The sequence below is a fragment of the Chaetura pelagica genome, unplaced genomic scaffold (assembly GCF_000747805.2).
Source record: "Chaetura pelagica isolate M959 unplaced genomic scaffold, ChaPel_1.0 scaffold13, whole genome shotgun sequence".
NCBI lineage: Eukaryota > Metazoa > Chordata > Aves > Apodiformes > Apodidae > Chaetura > Chaetura pelagica.
In genome coordinates this window covers 1,179,366-1,194,084 of record NW_009954543.1, presented here as the reverse complement: position 1 = coordinate 1,194,084, position 14,719 = coordinate 1,179,366, and the positions used below count along the sequence as shown (strand labels likewise).

General features: G+C 41.5%; 1 protein-coding gene across 1 annotated transcript in view; it reads left to right on the top strand.

The window, feature by feature from the left end:
• EPAS1 (endothelial PAS domain protein 1) overlaps positions 1-14,719 on the top strand; it is a 39,923-nt gene that overhangs the window by 1,266 nt on the left and 23,938 nt on the right. Inside the window, exon 2 of the mRNA XM_010004960.1 lies at positions 4,327-4,517. Within this exon, the coding sequence (XP_010003262.1) occupies positions 4,327-4,517 (191 nt within the window). The remainder of the gene's footprint in view (positions 1-4,326; positions 4,518-14,719) is intronic.

The window sequence follows — 14,719 nt, the reverse complement described above, 5'->3', positions numbered from 1 at the left end:
ATCCCTGCCACTTCAGTGAAGCTGTGTCGCAAGGGGCTGTTGCAGATGAGCAAGGTGATAGGAATCTGGCTCCCAGATCTGTTCAGGGCATTCCTACACCCCTTTGGCTGCTTCCAGGCAGTGGGATTGTGTGCTTTGTCCCTGTGCCCGAGTGTATCCCTGGGACTGGTTTGTTCTTTGGGTTTTTGGGAGGAGCATGGAGAGAACTTTTGCTTTACCTGAGGGGACAGATACATGCCAGTTTGCCATCTTTGTTCACATGTGTCAGCCCATAAATTCTATTTTCAGAGTGCAAACTAGACATGGTGGGGAGGGAGTGGGAAATCATGTAAACAGCCATCCAGCGGGGGTGCAGTGCCATGCTTGTGTTCTGTGGTGAGGAGCTGCCTGTGCTGCCTTCACTCTTCCATTCCGTGTGGCTTGTGTGCGGGCGAGCGCTGTGGTCCCTGAGCATTGTCCAGCAGCCCTAGAGGAATCTTTGTTGGGAAGCGATGCCTTCCTTGTCCTGTTCCTCCAGCCTCGCGACCACCCTCAGTGTAGCCAAATCCTGAGTGGAGTCCCCAGGACTGTTCCTGAGCTCAGTTACCCTATTTCTAGGGGAGATTCAAGCACCTCCATTCCTTTCTTGTTGCTTTAGAGGGAATGGTCGGACTGCAATTGCTGTTGAGTGTGGCCAAGTGGGGCCTTATTTCACTGGATCTTGGGACTGCTGAAGGAACGAGAGTTAGGGAGCTCCCAGCAGGCTTCCCCTGCAGCATCCCTGGACCTTGCACTGGTGTGTGGTGGCTTCCTTTGTGGTGGCTTTCTTGTCCCATTCTTAAAAATCTGACACAGGTTTGGGTGAGTTAGGTTTCTGCTTGCGTCACTTTCTCCAAGCCATGACGCACATGAGCTCTTTTTTTGCCACATAAATGAGTTATTTATGTACTGGGAGGGAATGATTCATGAATGACCTAGAGCCTGGGCCTTTTGCAGCATTGCCCTTCCAATGTGCAAAGAGCATTCAGTGTCAGCCTTTCTCCCTGGCCTTCAAACAGGTAGGCAGTGGAGTGGTTGTATTTTCACTCTCTAGCTGTGGGCAGTCCAGCCTCACCTGGGGTAAAATGCTAACTCTGGGCATAAAGTGGGGTAAACGCAGAGAGAACGAACAGCCTGCCAGCTGCAAATGCAAACCGTGAAAACAGCTTTTTGCAGAATTTTTGGAGGCTTTTGCAACCGGGACGAGTAAGCAGACAGTGGTCATCTTTGACACGGGTGCCCCTGGGACAGGCAGCAGGCAGTGTGGGTGGATGTCTGTCTGCAGCAGCCTGGGAGGGGTTGGGGCCCCGGGGTGTTCTGGGCCTGGATGTGCTGCTGGTGTTGGGCTGGCTGCAAGAACCGTGCAATGTGAGCGCGCTGGGCAAGGGGAGACGGGGAGGAAAACTGAGGCGCAGGAAGCCACAGGGGGAAATGCTTAACAAGCAAATTGTTTGTTTATTTAAAATGATAATGGGTGAGAAAGAAAGGCATTTGAAAGCAACCAGGCAGGCTGATTCCTCCCCTTGTTGTCTGATGTGAGAAAGCTCTGGTGTAGTGTGTAATGAACAGCGATGTCCCTCTTCAGAGAAACGGAGCATGACAGTCAAAAGCTGTGTTAAGAAAAGCATCTGCAGCAGGGGAAAAAAATAAAAATCATTCTCTGCTTACAGCATTAGTTATTAGAAACCTTAAGCAACCCATGGTTAATGAAACCAGCTTGTCTTATTAGCTACACTTCAAAATTATATTTACAGAGGTTAGCAAAAATAAATATTTTTCTTTGTGGCCAGAGTGGCGTCATGAGAGACCCTGTCTCATACAACCCATTTTTACTGCACGAGTTGCAACACAGCTTTGGCCTTGGTTCCCAACGTTGCGTATTTAAATGCAGATAAATTGGATCTTGTTTTGCCCAAGTTGGTTCTAATGTGAAAATTGTGGGCTCGAATGTTTATGGTTCAAGTTAAATTATCTAAGTGGCAATGGGAAATTCTTGCAAATACTGCCACATAGTTTTTGTTCTGTTTGGCTTTTGTTTGTTTCTACTCTCTTATTTCTGTGGCATCTTTATAGGCATGGTGTAGATGCGTTTCTCTTTAGAGAGCAAGACATACCTCTGAGAGAAGCATCCGTATAAGTAGTTCACATGGCCTTCCTGTTCCCAGCACCTGCTCCAAGAGGACATGGGGCATTTTCTGTTGAACCTTCTCAGACAGCTGTATGAGGGAACTTCTTGTAGATGTAGTATGACTTTTACTTGGCAATGATAAAAATAAGGAGTTCCTGTCACCTTTTGAATATCGGATCCTTTAGACTTAAACGTTGATGGGTAGGTGTTTGTTCCAGCAATGCCTCTGAAGTCATTATCAAAGCTGGATCCTACTGTCATGTACTGCAACGTGTGCAGGTCTCATCCTGTGCATATGTCCTGTAACAAATGCCATGTAAGAAAATATTCACCTCAGGCAAATTAATTGTGAAAGAGGTTTGCCGAGAGCTGATCATGGATCTTGAGAAGATACCTTAAGCATTTATGAGGCCCCTTCTCCTGTTAGCACACCCACTGGTGAGCACCTATCTGGTCCCTAAGTGTGTGCCCAGCTACAGATATTTTGCAGCACAAGGACCCTACTGATGTGCTATGAGCACATTTCTGCTTTGGATTATGGTATTGAATGCCCAGCCTTTCCTGGCCTCAGCAAACACTTTACTGAAACTTTACTCTTAGCATTTAACATACAGCCTGGCTATTTTTCCTTCTTTGTAATTTATGAAGCCTCCTGTGGGTTCCACTTTAGAAGCTTTGCAGGCAGCCTAGTTCTTCTAGAAATGGTTGTCTTCTTTAGAATACATTACTATGTATTAATACTTTTTTATGTATTCTGTAGTTTTATGAGACAGATGTGATTGGAACAGTTTGTAGGATTAAGTGATGGGATTCATATTAATTTTCATCATTTATCTTCACACATGAGAATATATCTATTGGAATACCCTGTTTTGATAGGACTTTTTGTTGTTGGTTTTGATCCATTTTCAGTTTATAGGCTCATTGTTCTATACTGATGTTGGAAAAAGCAGGTTATGAGATGCTTCTTTTTTAGATGGCTTTGCAAATGGAGAGCTGCCACTGATGATTCTAGAAATGAATGTACAGCCAAAACAGCAAAACCGGTGGGGCTGATCTTCTCCCCACCCTATTCTGTGTTCTTCAAGCCATGCTGTTTGCACTGGTATGGTATTACAGGAGTCTGCCTGAAAATAAATCTATTTTATGTTGCTGTGGCTAAGGTGCAAAACTTCAACTTGTGCAAGTGAAGGAAGCTTGTTGTATACACAGAGCTACATGGGGTTGAAATAGCTGATGGTTTTGAATGGATTCAGGTTCTTCATGTTGTGAAATTAGAACTGTACTTTATAAAAGTACCTTAGAGTGAGTGAAGTTCCCTCTTAAACTGTCCTGTCCCAGATCCCTTAATATAGCCTTTGTATTTCTTGCATATTAAATTTAGCTTTATGTCCTTTGGTGGCTTCATTTTGCATACTTGCTTCATAAAATGTCTTCCCTTTTGTTATTTCCTGCTCTTCTGTTTGCTGTGGAGTTTGAAGGAGGCTGGCTCTATTAGTCATGTTATTTTACTCAATAAGGAATCTGTTTTCATAGACAATGGAGAAATGGTGATTTAATTAGAATAGCTGCTATGAAGGAGGGATTTCTTGCATGCAACAGTATTTTCTCCCCATTTGGTATCCTTCATGGTCAAGCAAAGGTGGTTTTCCAGAGTAGTGTCTGGTTAAGAGCTGAGGCAGTTGTATATACAAACACAGTTTATACCCTGTTATTACTTTTATTTAAATATGGGGAACAGCCATTGCAAGTCATTGTATCTATGATACAGCCATGTGCACTGTCATTGTTTCAGCTTTAAAATGGATTGTGACCTCATTCAAGACTATTTTTTGAGTAAAATAGCTGAGGTTGAACTGGATTGAAATTTATATTTTTAACATTTCCTGAATCCCAGGCATAATAATTTGCTGCCTTATTTTAAATATCTCACATAAGGCAGGTATTGATACTACATACTCATTTGGGCATTCAGGGGGTCCAAAGGATTACTTGTGTAGAATCAGAGCCCTACTTCCCATTTGAAAAGGAGCAAATAGATGCTAATGCCTGGTCAGTTGCTTTAAACCAGTTGACAGAATGAATTAATTGCTGAGAAGATCTGCTCTTGTAAATGACTCTCTCACATAATGAATTGCATTTCAAGAAATGCATTTTCCTTTCTCTCCTTTACCTACCAGGAGCAGTTCAGAACGGAGGAAGGAGAAATCAAGAGATGCAGCAAGATGCAGAAGAAGCAAAGAAACGGAGGTTTTCTACGAACTGGCACATGAGCTGCCCCTGCCCCACAACATCAGTTCCCACCTGGACAAGGCATCCATAATGCGCCTGGCAATCAGTTTTCTACGCACTCACAAGCTTCTGTCTTCAGGTAAGATCTGGCTAAAAAGTTGTCATTGCTAGCCTATGGCAGCTTGCTAAGGTGGTGTGTGGTGTTCTCTGAGTACTGGGTCCTAGAGTGAGAACAGGACACAGCTGCTTGTCTTGTTAGAATACAACTAGATTTAAAGATAGGTTGGTGCATTTTTTGTCATTGGAATTACTTATATTTTAGCTAAGGTAGAAAAATCTTGAGTATCTGAGTGATATTAGTCATATAAGGTCTTCATTAGCAAACTAACAACTGGTGCAGTTTTGCTTCTCTAAAAAAACAGCTCTCTAAATTCTTGTGGCTTAAGCTCCATTACAAGATTTCAAAACTCTTAAGAGTTTAATCAGAATTCAGCCATGTATCTTCAGCTTCTATGCCAAAACAAGTACATTTTGATTTGGCATGGTAAGCATGTTTGTCGCCAGTGCATTAAAAAAGACTGCTGGGAAGCTCTGTCCAATACTTTGTGTCTAAGGACTAACTGTGCTACACACCAGTAATGAGTAGTAAGTAGATTGGTCATGACAAGGTAGGTAGACTAAGATAACTAATGCAAACATCTTTTAAATACTTGACACGAATGGATCCTGTGTAATCAGAATCTTGCTGTTGTTGGACTAACAGGAACTGTGAACCAGCATCACTTTCATAGCCTGTGCAAACAGGTAAGATTAACAGTGTTCTTATTTTGCACCTATATTTGAATAATCAGTCTGATGAAAATCTGTGGTTTGAGTAGCCTGTGAGATCAGTGAAAACAACTGATGTTTCTGGGAGAACTTTCACATGGTGACCTGTAAGTGTCCAGAATATGTGAACAAAACAATGGCTGCATTGTTTGTAAGATGTAAACCCCAAATTTCATCTTTTCCTTCATTAATGGCAAAACTCTTCATAAGACTGCAATTGCACTTCCTCTCTTCAGAAAAGTTGACTCATGCTGTAACAATTGCTTTAATAAATGTAGTTAGGAAATAGCTCGTGTTGTGTAAGGTATGCAGTTGGTTTGTTGTTGGTGAGTCTATCAATCTGGACAAATCCAGTTCTGTTTCTGTGTGCTTTGTAGCTTTTGTTTGGGTTCTGCTAAGGCTATTCTATAGAATGTGGGTATTTTCTTCTTAGCTTATAGCATGTGGTTTTAACATTTACTTCTGTGAAAAGAAAGTTTATTTTCTGAACAATGTTTGCAAATCATCTCTGATTTCATCATATAATTAATACTTGAAGAAGTTGTGTAAACAGGTAAATTATTTTAAACATGCCAGACACCAAGACAATTTGATAGTAACTGTCTTATAAAAACACAGCTTCAGCTTTTCAAATATTTATATGGCATGACCTAGAGATTGGCACAACGTAGGAAAAAGGAAACTTCTGAAGGGCTGTAACAGATGATATAAATAACCCATGTGTCTGTGAATCTTGCCATGAAATAATTTGATGCTGTCATTATCAGAAAAATACATTTGCTTATCTGGAAACAGCCAAGATTAAAGTGAAATTTTCACATACATGTATATTTCTTGGTGAGGAAAAACATCTACAGATAAAACCTTTATTTAGTGGTCCTATAGTGTTAAGGTTTGGGCTCATATTATTTGATAAAGATGACAACTCTCTCTACATAGATAATATTCATACATGCACATACATATATGATTTTTCTGTAACAGTGTGTGAAAAGCAATGTGATTTATGTAGCTGATTATCATTTTCTTTAAGTACCACCAGGACCCAGCAATTAGAAGGGAGTCTGGAAATGAAACATTACAGTAGTGACAGATTGTGATTTAATATTTCAGTATTTCTCTATATTGGTTAGTTGTTTATCCTTAAATCTAATGCACTTCCACAGTCTAAATACCGACTTGGATTAAGTCCTTTCATTAAAATTTGTGGTGTTAGTCAAATGCAGATTTGTCCATCACTGCATCTTCAGACACTGGAGATGTAGATAAAGGTTTTAAAAACTTTAGTGCTACTCTGCTTAGAAATGGCACTTAAGGTGTTTTAAAGGGACTGATCTTCTGTAAGAGCTGGGGTTTCATTTCTGACAATGTGAATACATAGAAATGAAAGAACTCAAGCCAGCAAACCACCGTTTGCTTGTAAAGACCTCATCTGCTACTTAAATTCTTCTGAATATAACTAAGATTTAAATTAGTCAAGCTAAAAAAGAAGGCTGAAAATTTGAGCCTTGTATATTTGAAAGATAAAATTTATCAGGCATTGGAAGAAGTGGCATCAGAGGAAGAGTGTTCATTATTGATATCAGAATAATTACTTTTGAGTATGATTTCTTCCTCATGCAATTGCCTGACAGTTGACAGTTGCCAAGACTCCTGAGATTCACAGATAAAGAGCATTGCTCTGGCCAAAGAAAATCTCTATCAGGTTTAAAACAGTTTCTTGCTCTCAGGAGACAAGGCTGTAGAATTGAATATGGGCATTTCTGGCAGGTGAACTTCGTTGAAAAAATACTGCCTTTCAGGACTGATAAACACCATTGCTGCTTAACACAGCTGGTATTTGATGGGTGCTGTTTTTCTGATCTGTTCCTCTAAAACCAGAGTTTTAAGTCTTTGATAATGGGCTTCTGAATAATGTCAGACTTCTTAATGACTGGCTTTCACTGGGAGGCCTTCTAATTTAATTCCAATTGATTGGTTCTTGGTTTACCTTGTGGCTCTCTGGTGAGGTTTGCTGTTCTTCGCCTTTTGATGAGAGAGTGCAGAGCACATGGACACTGGGCTTGTGTGATGCCCGTTCATGCTCCTCTCTTGCTTTTGCTCTAAACCCTTTCTGAGCCCCAAGCAAAGCTGCCCTATTTCATATGCATGTTTAGCAGACTGGAATTTGGCCATCAATTCTCTGTTGCATTTGAGGAGCCTGATTCAACTGGCAGGGAGCTCAGTGGTTAGTTACTGTGTCATCTCTGACAGGTGAATTGGGAAATGGAGAGGTGGAGGACTGCAGAGAGCATGAGAAGCAAACCCCTACCCCAGCCTGCAGACCCTCTCTTTGCTCTGTGTTTTCTTCATGAAAATAGTTTTGATTATTTGGGCTAGACAGTTAGTATAAACTGGAGTTAAGTGGCAGTATTTGTTCTGTCATTAATTAGGACATTAAAATAACATTTACTTCATTTATATATATACACACCATGTCACTAAAATAAGCTTGCAGTGCAGCTTGAAAACTGGTTCAAAAGATAGTAGAGAAAAAACCAAAAACCTACTGCTTCGTTATTGTTTTTCTTATTTATTCTATCAAAACCTACTGGTACAACAGATTATATTTTATAATACTGTTTGTGGACACAATACTCAAACACAAGCACATCTGTTCATTTCATGGCAATTTTGCCTGGAGCAGAGAGAGCAAGGCCCTTCCCAGGACTGCATCCTCAGCTTTCTGCAATCTGATGCTCTGGATGGGATTTCAGAGATGGCTGTAGGCAACTTGCCAGCCTCAGTCCATGGGCATTGAGTGTCTCATGCCCCTTCCTATTATTCCCTGACTCGAAATAGGGCTTTTCACTTGTGTAATTTGGGCTGTTTTACTAGCTGTGTCTGCATAATGATTATTTATCTGCTGGGAAGCCAAGACCTAGGGGAACCTATGCCCACATTCATCCAGCAGGTGAATGGCAGAGCCTACGAATCTGAGCCCTCATTGAGAGCTCTCCTGCTACGTGCTTCTGAAAATCCTGCCTTCTGGATTGCAGGGTTGCTCGTCTCCTGCAGGCGTTGCAGGGCCTGAGCTTGGCCCTTCTATCCTATCATAATAGGAAATAGCTGGTTGTGTATCTCAGAGTTCAAAAGGGTAAAAAATACCAGGTTTTGCTTTATAAAAGTTGCTGCTTTACTTAGTAACACGTTTCCCTTTGATTTTCACAGTAGGCAATTCTGTGTGGGAATGTTGGAGAGGAAGCCTTTAACATTTAGAAATGCAGGCTGTTCGTCTGACGGCCTGATTGAGATTAGTATCACAGGAAGCAAACTGAAACAATAGCTTTATAATACTGTTTCCATGCTGTGCACAGAACAGTACATGGTATAATTGGAATGCTAAGGAGAACTAACATTTAATTATTATAATCTTAAATATTTTTCAAGATGTCTTTTAATTCTGTTGGCATAATACATTTTTGCCATCATCACATTAAAATGCTTGGGATAAATCAAGAACTGATCTTTGTTCATTTCAAGTGAAGGTTTTGCTCCCATGAAGTCACTGCTGGAAATAGACTGATGCTTATTGGTAGTGGAGCTTCTGGATTTGGGGATCTTATGTCTTTTAGTGTAGTCAGAAAAACTGGTAGCTGTACTTAGCCCCTCTTTTTCTCTAGTATAGCAGGTAAATTAGCCTAATGATTTTTAGGGGGTTAACAGATGGCAAAAGAGAAATAACTGTATTTTGCTTAAGAATATCTGTCTTGGTTAACAGCTAACCCTGTGATCATTGCTAAGGCTGCTTCTTTTTGTCTGAATATGAAAAAGTGAATTGACTTTCAGAAGCCTGTACAGACATTAGAACATGGTGCCAATAATTTTAATTGTTTATTTGGACTGTACACATGCTAAAGGCATTACAGGAACCAGAACTCTGAGGTACCAGTGAGTTTCTGTGTGCCAGGACTACAGACTTTTTAGTCATGTTAATCAGGCAAATACAATTTTATCTTTAATCCCATCCCAATTGTGTGGCCATCCGGGTGTCTTTTCTGTGCAAAGACTCAGCAAAGGAAACTGGATGGGAGTTGCTCCTGTGCAGGCAGACAGCAGCAGAAACAGGGAGGGAACAGGGGAGCAGACGGGAAGTTGTTTGGGAGAAGGGAGGCCACAAGGAAGCCAGTATGAAGTTGTTTCAAGGGAGGGAGACGACAGAGCCGGAAAGCCAGCAGGGAGCAGAAGGGAAAAAATAGCTTTTCTCTAGGCTTTTAAGGGGAGAGGACAAACTGTAGGGAGAAGTGTTGCAGGCATTGTTTTTGAATGTCTGGACAAGCTGCATCTAAGCTCAGACCATTGTGGCATAAACCAGTGCTTTAAAAATAGTATATCTACTTGTTTGCTTTTATTAAAATTGGAAAAATAGTTTTGTGCCAACTGTGCTGCTAGAAATGAGCGTGGAACTGGGTGCTGAGTGCTTCAGCTGCTTGAAGTGGCACCCCTTTATTAGGAAGGTGCACCAGAAGGTCCCATGGGACTCAAGAAATCTGGTCTGAAGGGGTGCTGTGTCCTGTTGTTCAACATCAATGGCTCCAGGACTTAAAGCAGCTTCCTGGGAGCAGCACCTGACTTGATTTGGCTAGATACAAACTGCAATCAAAACAAGACTAGCATAAGTGTTTTCTTTATCAAAGTTGCTTGTGCACTTGGAGATAAGAGCCCTTCAGGAAGCTTCAAGCTTAAGAGTAGCTTTTTCTTGATGCATCTAATTTGAAAGCTTTTATTGAACACATTGAAAATATCCCCTTGAACAGGATGTACTGTCCTGTCAAGACAGAGAAAAATAAAGATAAAGGAAGGATAAAAAAATCGGTTGCTTTCCTTTGATGCAAAACAAGAAACCAGGAAGGGACAAGTCTGCCTCAAAGCTGCTTTCTCTGATGCAGAATGGAGCTGCTTTTGGATTTTCCCTAACTTCTGCCTACTGGTATCCGCTATAGCCAATATGCTATATTCAAGCACAATATTCACAATATTCAAGCAACTTTCTGGTACTTTTAGGATTCAGGATTAGAGATAAAGGCATGAAAATTCTGTGGAGGTAACAATGTGACCTCCAGTAAAACCCCTTTTTATCACACACACTCCACCTCTGAGCTGACCAAAAAGGCCCCTGAGACAGATCAAAGATATTGAGAGGAGTTTAGGCTGTTTGCTAGGAGATTGTTTATATACCTGGGCTGTTATTTCTTGTAAGGAGAGCCTGATTTTTGAGCCTTCAGACTCATTCCAAGAGGTTGGACTGAAGGAAATGAGCAAGCATCTACGGAAAAAGTGTTCTTAAACTTGGGAACAGTGCACATCCTGACAGTGGGAATTAATCAAAGCTTGTTTACAAGATATATTTTTAGCATTAAAAGATTATCATAAACACTACAATAAGCATTTGCCTTTACAGTTCAAAGTTACTTGATTAAAAAATTCTACTTTGGTGGTTAGTATTTTTTTTTTTGTAAATAGAGCTGATAAAAATATTTATCACAATCTCTTGAGGACTGAGACAAGGTTTGAAAAATACTGTATCAAAATTTGATGCAAACCAAGAAATACTGCCTTGGGGCAATATGAACAGTGGATGGCTCATCATAATGGGACAGGGGACAGTCGCTCTGTTCCTGGTTCTGCTGTAGTTCTGACAGTTGCCCCAGGGAGGCCACTGCACTTTTCTGTATCTTTCTTGATGTATTTCAAGATCTCTTGATCACAGCTAGATGCAGATTCTCTCTCCTTCATAGGCTTCCCAGTGTTATATGAGCACAGTCTTGGCTGGGATCCATAAATGTAACTATAATATGACCAATAATAATACAGCACTTCATTCTGCTGAATGCGCTGTTAATTTGTAGTTATACTGGTGTGTCTGCAATCCAGGCTTCCTGCTATACTGTCATTGTGCCTGAACGTAGATACTCCCTTTACGAGAGACAGAAAAAGTTGCAAGAAAAAGTAATAAATGCATCTTTATTTCAAAATTCAGTTAGCAGCTATTTTGAAAAGCAATGCTGATGAGAAAACCTCTAGCTAAAAATCAGGGGAAACTGAAGCTATGGTCACCTTTCCTTAAGACCAAGAAAATTCTAGCAAGTCTACATGGGGTGCTGCTACCCGGATAAAGTGACTTCAGACCTACTGGAAACCAAGTTCTGCCCCCACCGTCTTGTGCTAACCTCCTGCTTTCATTTGGTCCCAGCTTCCTCAAATGTTTTCCATCTGAAGCTGAAATTTCTTAAGCTAAAGGGAGAGACAATAGTGATTCCTGGGAGCAGCTTGCAGTAGTGTTTCACAGGAGAACGGGACTAAGCTGTAATGCTGTAACCGCAGCCAGATGAGGGACTGTTATCTATTATTTATATTACTACAATTATACTAAGTTACTTGATGCAGGGCATACTGGGGCCACCACAGTGACGCACAGCATGTTTCTTTGCTGCGGACTAAGGCTCTTCAGGTAGTTGATGTGCTTCAGGGGGTTAGCACAGATGACACCTTCTGGGACTGTGTCCTTGCAAGCACCTCAAAGAACCTGGACACAGCAGAAGATGTGAGCACCTGTGGTGCAACCCCTTCCCTGGCAGGCTGTTGGGGACAGACAAGGAAGAGATGGCAGCAGCAACATAGTGGCCCCTGGAGGCACTTGTCACCTGTCTGATGGTTCCCACAGTTTCCTCACTCCATCTTTGAAACATGAGTATGCCTTACTAAGTACTACAAGAAACTCAAACCAGCCAGCTCCCCTTGCCCACTGAGGCTGCAAAGGGGGAAGGAGGGGATGCAGTGGTGTTGATTGAGTTACCAGGGAAGCTGGAGGGTGTCTTCAAAACACATTCATCATGCTTTTGGGTTATGTGAGAGGGGGTGGGCAGCAGCACAAACCCTCTTCCCTCTCTCCTCCCAGCACATCACAGGTGCCTCCAGCTGGATGAAGGTAATTTTAATTAAAAAATTGGACTCTGATCCCACAAAATCCTGTAACCATATGTTCTTTAATGCTGACTATATCTTTAAGTGCTGTGTTCAGCTAGGATGCTACGAGTTTGAACCTGCAGCCCTCATGTGAGTGATCCTATATCCTCTCTGTGTGTTTGTATAAGTAATATAATTTATATACATGGAAAAGAAAACTTAATCATCTGATAGCACAAGTAAAGTGTTTGTCTTTCACTGTTGCAGGCATTTAAGAATACAAATGCTTTGAATAGTCTTCCTGCCTTTGAATGGTCATGTTTTGTTAATGCAATCTTAATGAGCTGGGAAAAAAAAAATGGAAAGGAGGGTCTGGGGTTAGAGCTGAAAAGTCATTTTTTTCTCGGAACCCACACTTGGCTGATTGTCTTGGGCTATAGCCATGATCCCTGCTGAATAAACCATTTGTTTGCTTCCGGAAAAGTAAAAAAAGACCCTTGACATTCTTTACACAGCAGAAACAAGCTTGGGAGCAGATGGTCACTTACCTTTTTTTTTTTTCCCCACCCCTAAATGTCATTATGGTCAAAGTGCATACTATTCAAATATATTGTTGTGTATTTTCTGTATTTTAAATGTTAGCCCTGACGTAATTTCCTGAAGTCAGTTGCTTTGTGCTGAGGAGGAACTGGCCCCTGTGTGTGTAGTTAGAATTGCATTGCAGGGACACAAAATGATAAATCCCCAGCCTGTGCTGGCCATCCCCAAAGGGCATCTTCTCTTCCCTGTTACCAAGCAATTGTGTTGGGGAGGGATAAACCAAATGCTCCCAGTGGCTCTGGGTTCAAGTCTTGTTTGTTTGCTTGTTTTCACACTGGATACTGTGCTGCTGCCAGGGAGGGATGTTGAGCAGGAGGAGGATGCAGAAGCAACAGCCAGCATCCTTTTTTGTTACCACTCATCTGCCTTGCAGATACTGATCCCTCAGTATCCTTAAGCACTAGCAGGTGCAATTGCAGGAGGTATATAGATTGGGCTCATCTTTTAATTATAGCTTGTTAATACTTCAAAGTAAAGACTGCAGTAGTTTGGTTCAGCCTCTTCCCCATCCAAAAGAATACGAAACCCAAACCACTTCTAGTAATGTTTTGCAGAGCAATACCCCATTCTTGCTTCTGGAGTTTTTTCCAAAATACTCATTTTGACAAGAAACATGAAGGGAAGTGATGAATGTGCTGTTTCAGGGAGGAGAAGAACAAAAATTAAATACTCAAGTGCTAACAGTACGTGTTCTAGCAAAAACTGTATGCTGAAATTGCAACATTAAACCATGAAAGAAGAGCAGAATCTTATCCCAGAAACCTTTGAGTTCCACTGTTCTTGAGAATAAGGCTGATGAATTATGGCTGTAGCCTCTGGCCAGCAAAATCAGTGGTGGGTTCAGCCTGGAGCACTTTTATGCCACCAGGGAGGGGCACAGAGAGCACTATGGAGCACCTTTGATCTAGATGGGACTTACCATGGCCCTGTATTTTTAGCAGCGTATGGCTGGAGTTGATTCTTCTTTATTCTGAGACAATAAGGGTTGAATTTTTTTTGTTTGACTTCTTTTCCCCCCCTGATTCAGAGCCTTGCCACTACAAGTATTTGCAATGACTGATGGCAAATGTACAGGCTCACTGACAAAATTATAAAGATAAGCTCACTACAGCATGTCTGAGGTACACAGACCAGATGCAAAACCAGTAAATAAATAATCCCAGAAGTTTAACTTAAAACATGCCAAGGAATTAATGGGCCAGCTCCCACCTAGAAGATTTTTCTATGCTAATCATCTACAAATCGTCTCCTGCAGCCCTATTATTCATGAAGCTGAAACATGCTTAAAAGTGTAGAAGGGAACACAGGAGTGCTGAGTGGACGCTTGGGTGATGGGCTTTAGGAGGAGCTGTGTCTCCCTCTCCTTGGCTCCCTGCTTCTGGCTTTGCCTACTTACTGACTCCCATCATAGGAGAGGGGCAGCGTGGAGCACACATGACAGGGTCATCACAGTGCCAGCATCAATTGTCTCTACAGCACAGCCACAAAGCACCAGGAAAATGTGTAACCAAAAAACCACAACGCTTTAATAAGTATTATAACATGTCAGCACAACAGTGGCACAACTTCTCAAAAAATTCTGAGATGGAAGTGGGGCTCTCTCTGAGGCTCTTCCGTGTGAGGCAGGAGGAGCGTAGGTGGGTGACAAAGCTTGTCAGAGTTTGGTGAAGTGGCATGCAGTTGTGACATCTGCAGATGAAAAATTAGGTGTCAGTAGAATGGATCTGGGATGAAAGAGAGCTTCTGCTGGAAGAGCTTCAAGGTTGTTTTTTTTTCCTAAAGGTAGTGTTAACAGGCACTTCCATAGGAAAAGTAATTTAACTTCTTAGAAAATTTGACCCGATGGAAGTGTCTTGTTAGATGTTTGTTAGGAATGCACAGATTTACTCACCTTCTGTAAGATTTGCCCTATACTTTGTACCTATTAGGAGATATAAAGATTGCACAGGGCCAAAAGAATGTAGGGAA